We start from the raw sequence: 18,763 nt of genomic DNA on the forward strand, positions 1-18,763 counted from the left end.
TTTCCACATCCCCAGTGTGCATTATGTTCTGTGATGTGTTCTGCATTCTCAGTATTGGTGAATGCACTCAATAATAATTAATCCAGATACAACTGTGACCATGAGTGATCAATCCCGATAATCAAACTACTGGAAGCAACAACCTAAAACCTATGCTTATGAGATAATGATTCAATAAGATTTTCTTTTTATAAAGAATAATAATAATGACCAATAGGCTATTCTTAGTATCACATCATCTTAAATATTTCATTTGTTAATTCATATTTAGTTAAAATAGTTGATTATAAATACTACCCTTCCTTTTAAATGAATTTTCCATTGGTTCTTTGAATTAGACATTTAATGTTTTTGGTGGAAATGTTTTTGATTGTGTGATGATGGATTAATAAGTGAAACTCTAGAAATGATTACAGTTTTCATTTTTGCTAAGGTATTAGTGTTAACCGAAGAAGTTCACAAGTAGTCTCTATCCAGTAGCTTACGTTCACAAGTAGTCTCTATCCAGTAGCTTACGTTATATTCACTCGCACTGATACTAAATAAATCATTGGTGTATGCTAGGCTCATAATTAAGAAAGATAATTTAAGGAGGGTTAGCGTTTTTGGGTAGTGTTGGATGTGGTCTCAGTGAGTAATACAGCCCTGTAACTGTGGTCTTGAGTGGGGGAGGTTGGGGTCAAATGTTCCATTGCACTTATGAGGGCTCTTCTCTTCAAGAGCTTCCAGCAGTGAAACGACCTAAAGAGGCATGAGAAAGGCAGAGGAAGAAGGTGTGCCTCGTCCTTCTGCTGCTTCTGATGTTTTTCTTATTTAGTTTTACTTTTTGGATGAAACTTGTTATGTATGCTCAGTAGTCCTCTATTAAGTATGTCATATATAATGGTAAAGTAGCAATCAAAATGATACATATTTTAATATCACTTTTCCTAATAAATTGTGCCTAATTAAGTAAAGGATTTATCTAGCTTTTCCTTTTTTTCTTTAAAGCATTTGTATTGATTCCTTGAAAGCTTTAAATATAAAAAACAATAGAATTGTATAAAAGATGATACAGGGTCTGTTAGAATTGATTAAATGTTTGATTAATTTGAAATATTTCTCAACTGGTCCAAATATTTTTGTTTCCATTTTAGAACAAAATCCAGTCTCATAGCAGAGGAGAATATAATGTTTACAGCACCTTTCAGAGCCATGAACCAGAGTTTGACTACTTGAAAAGTTTAGAAATAGAAGAAAAGATCAACAAAATTAGGTGGTTACCCCAGAAAAATGCTGCTCAGTTTTTATTGTCTACCAATGGTAAGTGTACATTTTTTCTTTTCATATGCCCACTATGTACACATATCCTGTGGGTTTCTTTCCCCTTTTCAAAGAGGAGTAGTTGTTAAGAGGGCTCTGGAGATAGACATTTGGAAATATTCTTCTTCATATAGAATGTAAACTCTTTTTTGTCTTTCCTTTTTTATTTTCTTTCAGTTTTTAAATTCTCTGAAAGAGGTCCTTAGGTGTCCTTGTCTGTAGTACACACACTGTTTGTAGTAAAAAGAATGAGGTTTACATCTGCTTTGGGTCAGATCCTGTTCCTGCTCCTTCTTGGCTTAGGAGCCTTGGGCAGGTTGCTGACCCTGCTCGGGTCTCCTCGTCTGCACCCTCAGGGTGGTGGGTTTGCATTACCATCTGGTTGTGGGGATGACTCCTGGTGTACACAGTGAGTGCTTAGTACGTGTTCATTTCCTTCCCTCTTCCTTTTTAAGTGTGCCTGACTCTCCAAAGAGTATTTCATACTATAAATGCAAAACACTGTCAAAGGACAGTCCCCACTCCAGGACACTCTCTAGAACAGCGCTTGTCCTACTTGATCCTCGTTCAAGAAGGACACAAACTGGAGTTGCCTCATTGCCATTCTGTCTTGTTTCTGTAGGAGGAGTTACTAAATGAAGGTTAGAATTATATAATGACTCTATAAGAATTTAAAGTCCTTTATGACAGGTTAAGAAGTGGGTCATTTCTTTTTGTTCTTCTTATTTTCACCTGAGTTGTGACTTGGCTTATCCCTGCGGATTTGGGTCTAGAGAGAATCATTAGCATGGTTAAGGAGTACTTCCAGGTGTTTTGGGTAGCCAGTCTGTAAAAATTTAAATTAAAAGCTTTTTGATATTGAAACAAGGATTGGGGAAGACTTCCATTTTCTCATCCCCTTGGTATTAGTAAAATCAGATATAGCACCTAGAATTCACCGTTCTTTAGCACTTGCAGAATCTAAACTCAGGTGACTTTGGTTGACACAGTGGAAAACATTAAGTGCTGGAGAAGGAAATGGCAACCCACTCCAGTACTCTTACCTGGAGAATCCCCATGGACGGAGGAGCCTGGTGGGCTACAGTCTACAGGGTCGCTGAGCAACTTCACTTCATCACCTTAGGCCTTCTCACCCACTGTGTCAGATTCTTGGAAATGCATTCCACAGAATGATACCACAGGCTGATAACATGAACTGCATTTTCCTCTCCTTATTAAAAGAAAAATACATAGAAATAATGATTTAAAGCTTGTAGTTTACAACATTATAAATGGAGGCTATATGTTTATTCATGTTGTATGTTGGTTTCTAGTCTTGGTTCAGTTTTGATTTGTACAGTTAAGTTCTTTCAAAGAGCACTTCAGGTACTGCTCTTTGACATCCAATATGTATTATTGTGGAGAAGGAAATGGCAGCCCACTCCAATATTCTTGCCTGGAGAATCCTATGGACAGAGGAGCCTGGCAGACCATGGTCCATAGGGTCACAGAGAGTCGGACATGACTGAAGTGACTAAGCACGCATGCAATATGTGTTATACAATTTAGGCAGTTTCTACTTCGGAAGTAAATGTCCCACGAAGTGTGTTTGCTCGTAGTAATTTCGGCAGTTCACTTCTTACAGGCTAAATTGTTTTATTTTTTATACAGGGGAATTTTTAAAATACAAGCTGAAGTAGCATAATGAAGTCCCATATGCCAAACACCCAGCTTCAACAGTTCTCAGTTCATCACCAGTTGTGTTTCGTTGGTACTTCTTACCCTGCCTTCTCAGTATTATTTGAAAGCAAACCCCATTTCATCTCAGTTCTCATTTGTATCTCTGCGTGTTGTCCATGCAGGTTTCCTTTGTGATTTGAAATAAATAAGGCATCATATAATCAGCCCAGCCTTTCTAGGCACTGAACTTGACAAGAGCTCAGTGGAAGGAGAAACCACTGGAAATTCCAAGGGTTGGGTCAGGAGTTATGTGAACCTAAGTGCTGTTTTTGTGTACAGAATAAACAGTGTTCCCCAAATAGGATTATGTAAATTTGAAAAATCATTGATTAGTAATACAGCTTATTTTTAAGAGCAATACACAATGCATTGTACCTGTTTGGGGTTTGTTGTTGTTGTTGTTAATGAATACTAAGTAAAACACAACTTTTGGGATGGTAGCTGTATTATTTTTTGTGCTAAAAGTAGAGTCCAATGTGGAAGAATGTAACAAGTATGGAAATTTTACAAACCACAGTATCTGGGGGTGCTGAGAATAGGAAAAGGGATGAGAGGAGTAGGACTTGAGCTGCATCTGAAAAGCTTTATTCTTTGAAAAGAGAGAAGGCAAATATGGAAAAATGTCAACTTCGGTTAAATCTGAGCAATGTCTCTATATTATTTGGTAGAGTTTTCTTTGACAGACAGTATAATATCTGTGCTTCCTCTCTTCATAGTGTAATGGGTCTTTATACTCACAGAAGGTTAGAAAACTGCTGGGGAGACTGATGGAAAATAGGACCAAACATTCCAACTTTGACTGATCAGAATTAGTCTTCATCTTTGCATTGGCTTTCTGTGATCGTCACTATTCAAGTATTTCCCAGATCGTTTTTACTTAAATAATTTCATGGTCCTCTTCTTATAACTTTATTCATTTAATGTTTCTTCAAGTGACTTTATTCTCTTTCTCTTTAACCTCCTTTGCCTTTCTCTGAATTCTCTTCAGTTTCTGTATGTTGCAAAAACATCCAGCTCTAAAATCAGTTGACCATGGGTCTTTGAATATATAACTAATAAAAGTTCACTTGTGAATAGGTTGTGTTAACAGCCTATTAATAAGAAGCTTTTTGGATTCTATGTAAAAGCCGCACATCCACAAAGGAAACTTGGTGGCTTTGGTTTTCCCTGTTCTAACCCTCTGTGGTGAGGGGGAACACCAGGACTCTGAACTTCTGAAACACTTTAGATATCAGTATTCACAATGTCGGGGAACACTGTAGAGCAGTGGTTCTTAACTTTTTGACTGTAACAATTCTCTGAGGAATCTAATAACCCTCGTCACAGAAAATGAGTATATTCACATACTCTTGTGTGCAGTTTTTTGGAGTTTGATTATTCTCATGTACCTCCAACTACAGGCCCAAAATTCCAGGTAAAAGTAACTGCTGGACTTCTCTGGTGGCTCAGTGGTAGACTGCCTGCCAATGCAGGAGACACGAGTTCGATCCCTGGTCCAGGAGGATCCCACATGCTGTGGAAAAATTGAGCCCTTGTGCCACAACTACTGAGCTTCTGCTCTAGAGCCCATGGGCTGCAACTACTAAAGCACCCTAGAGTCCATGCTCCACAACAAGAGAGACCACCATAACGAGAGGCCTGCACACCGCGACTAGAGAGTAGGCCTCTGCCCCACCCCCCAAACTGCTTGCTGCAACTAGAGAAAGCCTGCTCACAGTAACGAAGATCCCGTGTAGCCATAAATAAATAAATCTTTAAAAAAAAGAAAGAAAGCAACAAACCTACAAGCCCAGCATCACAGCCAAAAAAAAAAAAAGTTTTAAAAAATACTGTAGAACATATAAGAATTTAGATTTTTTTAAAAATTCCCAACCTGCCTATTCACAAGCACTGCACTGATATTGTGTAGTACTTCTTGGTCTTTTGTTTATGCCATTAAAAGTTTTTAGCACTCTCTTAAGTCACAGATTTATCACTTAAAATTTTTTGTTCTGAAGTTTAATTTATTTCAAAAATCTGTTTGCCCAGTTTTTTTTTTCTTTCTCTTTTTTTTTTTCTATGACACTACTAGGAACCACAAACTAACTATATCTTATTTGAAATGTTTGATAAGTTTAATGTGATTTCTTTATCTGGATCTTTAATAAGGATGACAAATTTGAGCAGGCCATAAGAAATCATGGGAATGTGTGTGTGATGGTGTTGGAGGGGTTCATCCTTATAATCTTTAGATGATAATTTCTCCCCAAATGTAGAATTCAGGCATGGCTCATTTATATGATAGATTTGGGGACAGGTTAAATACTCTAAAATTTGTCATTCTTTACCTAAATTATATAAATATATGTAAACCAAATGGCACATAGAAAACACATATAACTTAACTGCTGCTGCTGCTGCTAAGTCATTTCAGTCGTGTCCGACTCTGTGCGACCCCAGAGACGGCAGCCCACCAGGCTCCCGTCCCTGAGATTCTCCAGGCAAGAACACTGGAGTGGGTTGCCATTTCCTTCTCCCGTGCCTGAAAGGGAAAAGTGGAAGTGAAGTCGCTCAGTCGTGTCCGACTCTTAGCGACCCCATGGACTGCAGCCTACCAGGCTCCTCTGTCCATGGGATTTTCCAGGCAAGAGTACCGGAGTGGGGTGCCATTGCCTTCTCCATAACTTAACTGCGGTATACCTGAAAACTCCAGGTACATAGGGTTCAGATGAAATAGTTAGCTGCAAGCTGGTAAAGTTGGCAGTTGTTCTCTGTGTACATGTCATCTCTGCTGGGGCACCCACAGTGGTGCTTAGCGTGCGCTTCTCCACTGGGCAGAGGGGTGGCCAGGCTGGAGGAGTCCCTGCTATGTCTCTGTATGGAGCACTACAAATTGACCTATACACTGCCTTTCAGATTCTGGTATACTCATTTGCATATGAAGGGCCATTAAGATGTGGCATTTTATAAGTCCAGTTTTAAGCTTATAATAGGCATGCATGCTCAGTTGTGTCCGACTCCTTGCAACCCCATGGGATGTAGCCCTCCAGCCTCCTCTGTCCATGGGATTCTCCAGGCAAGAATACTGGATTGGGTTGCCATTTCCTACTCCAGGGGATCTTCCCAACGCAGGGACTGAACCTGCATCTCCTGTGTTGGCAAGTGGATTCTTTACACTTGGCCACTTGGGCACACAGAATTAAATAAATGTGCTTGATTCCATCGTGATGTAAATGGTTGGTTGAGTAAATAAGTGGGGAGAAAGGTGCTTGTTGGAGAAGGCAATGACACCCCACTCCAGTACTTTTGCCTAGAAAATCCCATGGACGGAGGAGCCTGGTAGGCTGCAGTCCATGGGTTCAATAGAGTCGGACACGACTGAGCGACTTCACTTTCACTTTTCACTTTCATGCACTGGAGAAGGAAATGGCAACCCACTCCAGTGTTCTTGCCTGGAGAATCCCAGGGACGGGAAGCCTGGTGGGCTGCCGTCTATGGGGTCGCACAGAGTCGGACACGACTAAAGTGATGCAGCAGCAAGGTGCTTGTTACAGAGAATTCCAAATAACATGTGGATGGATACTCCTCCCTGCCCGGACTGTAACTTGTCCTATTAGACATGGATGGATTTAATGCCTCATTTCCAAAGGGGGAGAGAGTAAGTGTGCAGTGGAGAAACCTGGCAGTTTCTTTCCTAACCAAGTGATCACCGGTGGAAAAGTCATGTCAGTTCTATGTATATATTTACTTCACTCTGGGCTCTTCCTGATACCCCATGATCTCAATCTGATCATGAGGGGAACAATAGACATGCCCAGTGAAGGTACATTCCACACATTTTGCCACTGCTTCTCAGAACTGTCAGGATGAAGAAAAATAAAAAAGGCTGAGAAATTGTTGCAGAGAGACTAAGGTGACGTGACAGCTAAATACGGTGTTGTTTGGATCCTGGAACAGAAAGAGGCATTAGTGGAAAACCTGATGAAATCAGAGTAAAGTCTGAAGTCTAGTGAATGGTAACGTGGAATGTTAATTTCTTAGTTTTAACAAATGTGCCGTGGTTGCATAAGATGCTGACATAAGGAAAAAACTGGGTAAAGAGTATATGGAAACTCAGTGCTCTTTGCAATTTTCTGTAACTCTAGACTTACTTCAGAGGTAAAGTTTATTGTAAAAAACACTATTTTATATATTCTCAATACTGAATAATTTTGTCTTGAAGGATTTGGGGATGTATGCTTTTAATTGGTAAACTATTTTCAGGGGCTTGTACTTAACTTGAATCACAAATGTAACTTTTACTCTAAATAGTCCCTGGTGGCTCATATGGTAGAGAATTTGCCTGCAGTGCAGAAGACCCAGATTCCACCTCTGTGTCGGAAAGATAGCCTGGAAAAAGGAATGGATACCCATTCCAGTATTCTTGTCTGGAGAATTCCATGAACTAGGAAAAACTGAGCCTGGTGGGCTATACAGTCCATGTGGTGGCAAAGAATTAGACATGAAGGAGCGACTAACCCTTGGGCTATTTTAACTGACTTTTTTCGTATGTAAAAGTTAAATATTAAGCATTATGCATATATAGACATATGACTAAGCATGTGCTTAGTCACTTAGTTGTGTCCGACTCTGTGACCCCATGGACTGTAGCCCACCAGGCTGCTCTGTCCTTGGGGATTCTCCAGGCAAGAATACTGGAATGGATTGCTATGCCCTCCTCCAGGGGATGGACACATACACACACAGTTTCCCCTGCCCCCTCTAGCTATAATAATTTTTGAAGGATAAGGACCTGGCTGTGACCTGATTTTAATATTAAATGATATTTAATGAGTGGCATTAACATAGATTTTTTAAATTTCTGTGCTGTTTTTATATGTACAGGTGTTTTTATTCACCTGGTAGTAGAAAGTTTGTGTTTTATTGAGTTGGATCAGGGATTTTATTCTTGGGATCCTTTTGGGTGAGATATGAAATCGCATGTTTAAATATACTTAAAATGTGTTTCTTCTGTCAAGGTTAATCTCTCATTTTTTAAGACTTTCTTTATTTTTTCCCCAGATAAAACAATAAAGTTATGGAAAATCAGTGAAAGGGACAAAAGACCAGAAGGGTATAACTTGAAAGAGGAAGATGGAAGGTATAGAGATCCTACTACAGTTACTACACTACGTGTAAGTACATGTTAAAAAAAATCTGATTCCAATGAATAGTCTTCTGTACTGTTGTTATGTAGTCTAGATCCTCAACAGAACATGAATAGGAATAATTACACTCTGCCCCTTCCCAAGATTGTGTGACCAGACACAACATTAAAGACTCAAATTTTAAACAGACCCCGACCTACAGACGAGTCTCACCGTGGCCAGGGGCGAACCAGAACCCAACACAACAAGACTGTGTTTTGATTTGTTTTGTTTTTCACTATGCCACCATGCTCTCTTTTGTTCTTATGGTTTGGTTGTCAGCTATTAGAAGGTTAAGTTTCAAGATTAACTTTCTTTGGAGATCAAAAAAATAAAAATGGACTAAATCTTCTAGTTGCAATAAAAAATACCAAGAATTTGATGCTTTGGGCTGATTTCCTTTTTAGCCACTTTAAATCATAAATATTTATTAGCTTCGCAAGTCTTTCAAGCAAAAGATTGAAACTAGGAAAAACTATAAATTCTGATAGTATTGCTCTCAGTTCAGTTCAGTTCAGTTGCTCAGTCGTGTCCGACTCTTTGTGACCCCATGAATTGCAACACGCCAGGCCTCCCTGTCCATCACCAACTCCTGGAGTTCACCCAGACTCACGTCCATCAAGTCGGCGATGCCATCCAGCCATCTCATCCTCTGTCGTCCCCTTCTCCTCCTGCCCCCAATCCCTCCCAGCATCAGAGTCTTTTCCAATGAGTCAACTCTTCGCATGAGGTGGCCAAAGTATTGGAGTTTCAGCCTCAGCATCAGTCCCTGCAGTGAACACCCAGGACCGATCTCCTTCAGGATGGACTGGTTGGATCTCCGTGCAGTCCAAGGGACTCTCAAGAGTCTTCTCCAACACCACAGTTCAAAAGCATCAATTCTTCGGCACTCAGCTCTCTCCACAGTCCAACTCTCACAACCATACATGACCACTGGAAAAACCATAGCCTTGACTAGACGGACCTTTGTTTGCAAAGTAATGTCTCTGCTTTTGAATATGCTATCTAGGTTGGTCATAACTTTCCTTCCAAAGAGTAAGCGTCTTTTAATTTCATGGCTGAAATCACCATCTGCAGTGATTTTGGAGCCCCCCAAAATAAAGTCTGACACTGTTTGCACTGTTTCCCCATGTATATCCCATGAAGTGATCAGACCAGATGCCGTGATCTTCGTTTTCTGAATGTTGAGCTTTAAGCCAACTTTTTCACTCTCCACTTTCACTTTCATCAAGAGGCTTTTTAGTTCCTCTTCTCTTTCCGCCATAAGAGTGGTGTCATCTGCATATCTGAGGTTATTGATATTTCTCCCGGCAATCTTGATTCCAGCTTGTGCTTCTTCCAACCCAGTGTAGGAAGGCAAATTTGTTTTTCATTTTTCTTCCCATGTCAGCACTTTAAACAACCAATATCAGTTACTTCATAAAACTAAATCTGTGTAGTATTATGCTGTTTAATATTACCTCAGAAACTGGAGTAATGCTGTCTTCTGAACCTTCAGTTCTCTTGTAGAAAGTGAATATTTTGTAATCACTTCTTTTTCATGTCTTATTGACAGGTGCCAGTCTTTCGGCCCATGGATCTAATGGTTGAGGCCAGTCCACGAAGAATATTTGCCAATGCTCATACATATCACATCAACTCAATTTCTATTAATAGTGATTATGAAACATATTTATCTGCAGATGATTTGCGGATTAATCTTTGGCATCTGGAAATAACAGACAGGAGTTTTAGTATCCATTTGGTTTCCTTTTTTGGTGTTGGGTAAAGAAGGCATGTTATCCTCATACTGGATTTATTTTCATTCTCTCCTTGGGGTGTTTTGATTCTTATATAATAGCTTATTATTTTATAGCACTTTTTTTGTGTTATTAAACACTGGGTGAAATTATTTGATAAAAGGCATAATGTATCAATTTAAAAACTGGATTCTTGGAATTTTAACGAATTTTTCTCTTTGTACCTATGAAAATAGAAAAACTTTTAATAGCTGTTTCTTGTAACAGAAACAAATATGTGGAGTATTATCTTTAAAATGTTTTTAATTATAAAAGTATTCTCATTAGTTTGGAAAAAGATCTGTGCAAGTCATGATGCATGATGGTCTAAATACTTCTCATTGTTTATGTTATCCTCCTAAAAATTTTCTATGATTATGAGATATACACAGACACATATATAGAAATGTATATACATGTTTGTTTTTAAGTACTTAAGTTCTTGATAAATGTTAATTATCATGACTGCTATTAATGTATATCTTTCCAAATAGATATCATTTGAAAAATTAACACTGTACTATAATTCATACTCTACCAGTGTAAGCATACCTCGGAGATACTACAGATGCAGTTGCAGAGCACAAGAATAAAGTGAATACTGCCCTAAAATTAAGTCACACGAATTATTTGGTTTCCCAGTGCTTATAAATGTTAGCGCTATATTGTAGTCTGCTAAAGTATGTAGTTGCATTATGTCTTTAAAAAAAAAAAAAAAAATGTATACCTTAGTTTAAAAATATTGCTGAAAAATGCTGATCATCACCTGCACCTTCAGCAAGCGGTAATCTTTATGCTGCTGGAGGGTCTTGCCTCGTTGAAGGTTGCTGACTGATCAGTGGTGATTGTTGAAGGTTAGGGTAGCTGTAGCAGTTTCTTTGAAATAAGACAGCAGTGGTGTTTGCCACATCAATTTTGACTCTTCCCGTCATGAATTATTTCTTTGTAGTCTGCAGTGCTCTTTGACAGCATTTCACCCAAGTGGAACTTCTTTCAAAACTGGAGTCAGCCCTCTCAAACCTGCTACTGCTTTATCAGCTAAGTTTATGTAATGTTCTCAGCCCTTGGTTGTCCTTTCAGCAGTTGACTAAATTCACCACCTTATGTGTGTATCATGGTACCCCCACATGATTACAGGATCAAAGATAGCTGAGCTGATCACAGGTCGCCGAAACAAATGTAATAATAATGTAAAGGTTTGAGCTGATGATGTTGGGAAAATGGTGTTTGATAGGCTAGCTTGATGCACAGTTGCTGCAAAACATCAATTTATAAAAAATGCAGTAAATCATAGGTGAAGTGCAGTGAACTGATAGGTGAAACACGGTAAAGCAGAGCAAAGAAACAAGGTCTGCCTGTAATGCTTTCCTTTCGTGGTCTAGTTAGTGAAAGGGTCTCTAGTTGTTTTCATTTGCATCTTTCATCCTTAGTAGACTTGAGCATGTTTTCATATTTTTTCAACCATTTCTTTTTGTTCTTTTCCAAAATTTTCATTGGATTTGCATATATTCTTATTGGAGGTTTTTTTTTTTTTTTAAGCACCTTTTTAATATCAGGTAAATCAGCTCCGTTATTTGTGTGCAGCTTCCCCATTGTGCTGCCTTCCAGATTTTTCCTTTTGTTTTGTTTGGAAATATGGAAAGTTCTTAATATTTAGGATGATGGCCTAGCAATCTTTTCTTTATGTCTTCTGGGATTTATATCATACTCAGGGGAAAAAAAAAACCCTCTACATTCTAAAATAGTGTTAATATGTGTGCTTAAGTCTGTGAATGAGCTGTAGATTTGAGAAATATAAAATTATACTTGACCTTTCTTTTAAGAGGAAATTCCTTAATAAAATGCTCTCCAGATATTGTGGATATCAAGCCTGCCAATATGGAAGAGCTGACAGAGGTGATTACAGCTGCAGAATTCCATCCCAACAGCTGTAACACATTTGTATACAGCAGCAGTAAAGGAACCATTCGGTTATGTGACATGAGGGCATCCGCCCTCTGTGATAGGCATTCTAAACGTAAGTTTATTTTCAAATGATAACATTTTCTGTTTGTCTTCAGACGTCGTAACATTTACATAGGTTTTCTTGGTGACTCAGACAGTAAAGAATCCACCTGCAGGAGATCTGGGATCAATCACTGGGTTGGGGAGATCTCCTGGAGCAGGGCATAGCAACCCACTCCAGTATTCTTGCCTGGAGAATCCCATGGACAGAGGAGCCTGGCTGCCTACAGTCCATGAGGTTGCACAGTCAGACAGGACTGAGCAAGCACAGCACATGGGTCTTAAACCTCCTGTACCTTTTGGTAAGCTGCCTGAATCAACCTGAGACTTTACAGGTTCTCCTACTGGAAGAACATAGAAGACTGTCTCTAGGGCACATCTGTTGAGTCCCAGTAGATGTGCTTTTAATAGAATGCTATTCTTTGGGAACTTGGGTTTGGGTTCTCAAGTCCTGTCTGCAAGTAGAACATTTCCTTTCTTGCCTGCCTCCCTTTCTCTTCTCCCCACTCCCTTCCTTCCTGTTTTGGGCTTCCTAGGAAGATTTTTTTCTGAGAAGAGGTTTCTTTGGCTCGTTTAAGTTTGAAGAGTACAAGGTTAAGAAATTCAGGGGTTGCATTATTCTTACCTTCATGTTGAATTTTTAAAAAACTTACAAACACTGTTACATACCTCTTATCAATCTAATTTTACCTGACCACTCAAAACCGTGGGTATGCATAGGAGTGGCAAAGGTGGTCTGTGTCTTGCGGTGACGGTATAGGCAAAGTCAGTGAGGTATATGTAGGACCACAGAGCTGACACATGTCAGATGTGGCAAACAAGTCTGGTTCTGGTGAATTAGCCACGTGACTCTGGAAAGTGCTGTGCTACATAATGTACTTTGCTTCTTCAGCTTCTGTATTCTCATTCTCCTAAGAAACTCTCTCAGGGAGGTTACAATCTTACAGATGTTCTTTGAGATGTTTTCCAGTTCTTTATTAGCCTGTCATTTTTAGCTCACTGCTAGGAAGTTTGTGAATAATGTTTGGGGTAAATGCTTTGTCCAAGCCAGAGTAATTACAGATGGTCCCAACATTTTTTGCTTGTTTTCAGTGTTTGAAGAACCTGAAGATCCCAGTAACAGGTCTTTTTTTTCTGAAATCATCTCTTCAATTTCTGATGTAAAATTCAGCCATAGTGGTCGATATATGATGACTAGAGACTATTTGTCAGTCAAAATTTGGGACTTAAATATGGAAAACAGGCCTGTGGAAACATACCAGGTATTTGGAATTCTTTCTTTTAATGAGTATATAGCCTGTATGTGTTAATCCTAGTACAAAGTGTGTGTTCACCATTGGGCTTTTTCCTTCAGAGATCCATGAATACACTGCTTTTCCTTATGTTAAATTTATATCTACTTTTGTAGATTGTTTTCTATTTAGTTTTACAATTAAAATGTAAAGCTACCAATTTGTTTCAATGATAACTTTTTTTTCCTACTGTTATCTACATTTGAAGTGAGGATGGAATTTAGGTCTCTACCGAGGTCTGGGGAGAAGACGGGGGAGAATGGCTAGGCCTACTAGAGGCATCCCAGATAGAGTGTGGACAGTGCTAGTTGAATTAGAGGTTAACCCTGGCGTGTCGCCCAGTCAGGTGAACTGGTTGGTAACTGTTGTCTTAAGCTGAAGGAGAGGGATGTATGAGTACCCAGCAGACAGCTTTGGGAGCTGCCTGTCTGTCATAGAATGTCAGTTCTGGATTCTCCCCGTCAGCCAAGCTGCTCCCGTGGGTCCCGTTCTTCTGGAGAAGAGAATGAAGATGTGCACAGCTTGGACAGGGTGCAGTTTTTCTACCTGTGCTGACCTGGCTTAGTGATTGGAGTAGACTCACATCATACCCAGTGTAGCAGGTGCAGATTCAACTCCCATTGAGTTTGTATAAGCGTCTAGCTGACCTGTTATGTGATTGAAGGGTAATGTTAACATTACTATTTGCCTCACATACTCATTGTGGGTCCTAACCCACAAGTGTTGTAAATCCTCTGTGTTAACAGATTTTCACTTAAAATGTCACACACAGTGGTCTGAATCATTCCATTAAAGATAAAACGGACACTTAAAATGACGTTAGGTTGTTTCATAGAGAATTCTAAGCATTGAGAAAGTACTTGTTCTTTTCTATCATTACTTCATTTTAAGGTTCTCATTTAAATGAAAAAGAACAGTGAGATGGAGACTCCTTTTTTCCCCTTATGATCACAACAAATACTTTGAAACTTTCCTTTGTAATTTAGTAATATTAATATAGAAATGTATCATTTCTAAGAATATTTTAAAATTTATTTTCTAGTTGATCCCTTTGTGGAAAACTAGTGAATATAGAATTGTACTTAGAAAAACAACTATTTTCATTAGCTTTGGGTACTATATAAGAAATGGGCTTCCCAGGTGGCTCAGTGTAAAAGAATCCACCTGCCAATACAGAATCCACAGGAGATGCAGGTTCAGTCCTTAGATCGGGAAGATCCCTGGAGGAAGAAATGGCAACCCACTCCAGTATTCTTACCTGGAGAATTCCATAGACAGAGGAACCTGGTGGGCCACAGTCACGGGATCACAGAAAGTTGGACATGATTGAGTGACTGAGTACATATTGTGTGTAAGCAATAACAAGTGTGTCAGATATTTCCATGATGCATACGTGAAGTAACCATATAATTTATCACTGGATCAGGGCAGGGTCATGCAGTGCATAACATATGCATTTAATGATACTGTAGGCTTCAGTTAGTTATGCCCCAAAAATGGTAGTTAAAAAGGGAGTAAAGCCACAGTATTGTATGTTTTTTAATCAACAATTAATAGAAAATGAAGGGTTGTAAAATTCAAATATTGCTATATATTCTTTAATCAGTGTCTTATCTGTGCCATTTTAAAATGTTTACTGGCCTACTATTTTAGTCAAACTTACGAAGAGTAAATGTGCCATCCCCAGGAGGGTATATCTCTCAGTTGTATGAAAGAAAAATGTGTATTTGTGGAATGGGGAGCTCGGTACCTTTACTGTTTCTTAGAGAATTGAGTTTTAATGAGATTAAGTATGTATATGATCTGAAGAATTCCATGGACAGGAGACCCTGGTGGGTACAATCCATAGGGTCGCAAAGAGTTGGACCCAACTGAGTGAGTTTCACTCAATCCATGTGTCTATATATATTTTCCTTCTTAAAAAGATACAGACTTGTTAAATCATTTTTCAGTTTCAAGAGCCGTAGATCATGTGATATAAGCTAAGTACACATATGTGTGTGTGTTTGTGTGTGTGTATAATATTTTTTTCTACCCCCTCCCCCCCACCCCCCCGCCAGGTGCATGAATACCTCAGAAGTAAACTTTGTTCACTGTATGAAAATGACTGCATATTTGACAAATTTGAATGTTGTTGGAATGGATCTGACAGGTAAATTGATTTTAATTTGAACTAAACATCTTACTCAAATGTGAATTCTGTTAGAGGAAAGAAATTTACTATTTCACTCCTAGTATGATTGCCACATTTGCTAATGGCCGTTGTGTTTTTCGACTGAGATAAATTACATTTTCCAAGTTTATTTTCCCCAGGGTTTCCTTGAAATCTTACAGCAATATTGGCAGATAAAAATTAAACATTGTGTTTCACTAAGTAAATGTGAAAACACACTAGAAACTTACAATCTTATTATATAAATTTTAATTTTTCCCTTTAATGAACCAGATGAATCACTTTTTTTATATGCCATGTTAGTTTTCTGAATGTTGAGTTTTAAGCCAACTTTTTCACTCTCCTCTTTCACTTTAATCAAGAGGCTCTTTAGTTGTTCTTCACTTTTTGCCATTAGAGTGGTGTCATCTGCATATCTGAGGTTATTGATAGTTCTCCCGGCAGTCTTGATTCCACCTTGTGTTTCATCTAGCCCGGCATTTCACATGATGTACTCTGCATATAAGTTAAATAAGCAGGGTAACAATATACAGCCTTGACATACTCCTTTCCTGATTTGGAGCCAGTCTGTTGTTCCATGTATTTATTTACCATTCATTATGTTCCAGGAGAACAGACAATAGTAAAAGAAAACATAATTCTGGAATTAACTAAACCTACCTTCAAGATATTCATTAGAGTACTTTATTCAACAATAGTTTTATCACTGAAGCCTGCAGCGCGCAGCTACACCAGCTCGTTCTCCTCGTGTTTGAACAGCATCTTGCATTATAGAAAAACTGTTAGTTTGCCTTAACATAAAAATTTTTTTTGGAAAGATGCTCTCTCATATAATGACTGTGCGGGCATCTAAGGCAGAAAATTTCACATGGATGCAGTACACAGATCCCTGTAAATATCACAAGTTCCCTCAATCGTGTTCTTTGTCCCATCTCATTGCCTCCTTTAATCTGGAACAGTTCTTCATTCTTCCCTTGTCTTTCATGATCTCAGCTTGTTTTAAAACCACAGGCCATTCATTGTATAGAATATTCCTTCATTTGAGTGTTGTCTAATATTCCCTCATGATTAGATTCAGGTTATACTTGGCAAGAATACCATAGAAATGCTGGCTAGCAACACCTTTTAAATAGCTATAGACTAGGTGTCAGAATCCATTAAAATCCATTAAAACCTCACAAATGCAGGTAACATGGGGATGCCAGTCTAAACTACACAAATTATGTTTTGTTGTTGGTTGGCTGGTCTGGAGGACTGCATAGACTGGGGTTGTAAATGTTTTCAACTAAGAGCATTCACTACTACTTAGAAGCCTTACTTGAGGATGCTTTCAACTTTGGTGACAGTTTGGGCAGTCATGAAAGTCATGAATAGACATCAAAGTAACTAATACCGTATTCCTAGTTTATTCCAGTGATTGGTCTCTGGGTTGGTGCCAGCAGCCCTCTCCCTAAACCCAGATCTGCTTGCAGTAGCTCTTGCTTTGGAGCATTAGGCCGAGTTTCACCAGCGAAATGTTTATCGAAAACTCATTTTCATTATTTGACTGGATGCTCTGTCTCCTTTTCCAGTGTTGTCATGACTGGATCTTACAATAATTTCTTCAGAATGTTTGACCGGAACACAAAGCGAGACATAACCCTGGAAGCATCACGAGAAAACAATAAACCTCGCACGGTTCTGAAGCCACGCAAAGTGTGTGCAAGTGGCAAGCGAAAGAAAGATGAAATCAGTGTCGACAGCCTAGACTTCAACAAGAAAATACTTCACACAGCCTGGCACCCCAAGGAAAATATCATTGCCGTAGCTACTACAAACAATCTGTATATATTTCAAGACAAAGTGAATTAGGGTTGGCCTTCCTAGCAGAAGAACCCACTTCCTGCTTAGTTGAGATAGTTGAATCTAGCATTCGTACTTAAAAAAGAGAGAGGTCCATTGTGGCGCCCCTTTTCCAGTGTTTGACAATGTGCCATTCGACAACACATTTTCCATAGCTACATGGAGAAAGCTCTGTGGATCCCTCCCTGTGGTGTTCTCCATGTCTGCTAGCCATTTAGGTAAGGGTAGGGCACTTTTAATTTAAATGACTTCTTGCACCATCTTGCCTAATGGACTAGATTGGACTGTGTCAACATTGATTTACTCCACTTTTTATGCCTTCCATTGTGATGACGTCAAACACAGTGAAAGCCTTCAGTCATGCTTATGGGATTTAATTGTGTATCCTCATTACTGTATCATTTGTGGGGTACACCCCTCCTCCCCTTTTTTAAATTAAATACAGCTCATTCTTACTGTGGCTTGTAGCATTCCTCCTCTCTGGCTCCTGGACTCTTCCCCTCCATCTCTTCCCCTTGCCCCTCCACCCAGTCTTGGTGGTGGTATAAAAAGGAAAGAACGAAAGCACACAACGAGTCAGTTTGGGGTCAGTGGTAAAGGGGGTACATGTTGCGAACAAATGTTTTAATAACAGTTGGCTGTAATCACTCCTTGCCGTGTCTGGCACTGAAAATAAGGAAAAAAAATACTACTACTGAATAAAAGTGACAAAGAATGGAGAATCTGGTTTCCTTTTTCTTTTTAATCTACCTCTTTAAGCCAATATTTTGTGTCATACCTTTGGGCGCAATGAAGTGAAATGAGGTTCCACTGTTTAATTGGTATTTTTGTTAATTATTTTTAAAAAGTGTTCTTTACATGGAGAAGGAGAGGTATTGGTTCTGTATGAACATATTTTGACTATATATTGGTATTCCTAAAGATATCATGATCTATATACATGCTACTAGAGATTTTTTTTAATTGTAGTTATAAGGGTACTGGATACATTGTGTCTACGCTTAATTCATTATCTGTTAATGAAAACTGTTGTAAATGGGAACCACATTTGTAGAACTTCATTTTTAAAGACTTTTTACAGTGCTTAATTTCATTTTTGCATTACTGAATACTAAGTCAAAGACAAACTTTTTAAACAAGTTAAAACTTTTTTGGTTATTCAGTCATACCATAACAAAACTATCCTCAAGTGATTTACATAGACAAAATTGACACTGCACTAATTTTGAAGGGGGGGGCGTATTTTACTGCTGTCAAATCTGAATGAAATGTACTTTGCCATAGATGTTTTTCTATTTTTGGTTTTCCAAAGCAATTAATATTAAAGACAAACTTTAAAGGTACAGTGTTCCAAAAGTGCTTAATGGACTCCCAACAGCTGCCTCAAGTAAAAATTTAGTAATGTATATGATTACATTTTCCCTAAAGGGTGATACCTTGTCCAAAGATGAAGAGTACCCCTATTTAACAGGTAGAAGGAACCTTTGT

The 18,763-nt window shown here is 38.7% G+C and overlaps 1 protein-coding gene across 4 annotated transcripts in view; it reads left to right on the top strand.

Annotated features, from left to right (window-relative positions):
• Positions 1–17,997, top strand: part of PPP2R2A (protein phosphatase 2 regulatory subunit Balpha) — an 80,582-nt gene extending 62,585 nt beyond the window's left edge. For all 4 annotated transcript variants that reach the window (XM_055578774.1, XM_055578773.1, XM_055578775.1 and 1 more), the window contains 7 exons: positions 1,137–1,302; positions 8,062–8,174; positions 9,742–9,919; positions 11,817–11,981; positions 13,061–13,230; positions 15,321–15,412; positions 17,005–17,997. In XM_055578774.1, the coding sequence (XP_055434749.1) occupies positions 1,137–1,302; positions 8,062–8,174; positions 9,742–9,919; positions 11,817–11,981; positions 13,061–13,230; positions 15,321–15,412; positions 17,005–17,284 (1,164 nt within the window). In that variant the 3' untranslated portion in view covers positions 17,285–17,997. The remainder of the gene's footprint in view (positions 1–1,136; positions 1,303–8,061; positions 8,175–9,741; positions 9,920–11,816; positions 11,982–13,060; positions 13,231–15,320; positions 15,413–17,004) is intronic.
• Positions 17,998–18,763: the final 766 nt, after the last annotated feature.

Source organism: Bubalus kerabau, chromosome 4 (genome assembly GCF_029407905.1).
Source record: "Bubalus kerabau isolate K-KA32 ecotype Philippines breed swamp buffalo chromosome 4, PCC_UOA_SB_1v2, whole genome shotgun sequence".
Classification (NCBI taxonomy): domain Eukaryota; kingdom Metazoa; phylum Chordata; class Mammalia; order Artiodactyla; family Bovidae; genus Bubalus; species Bubalus kerabau.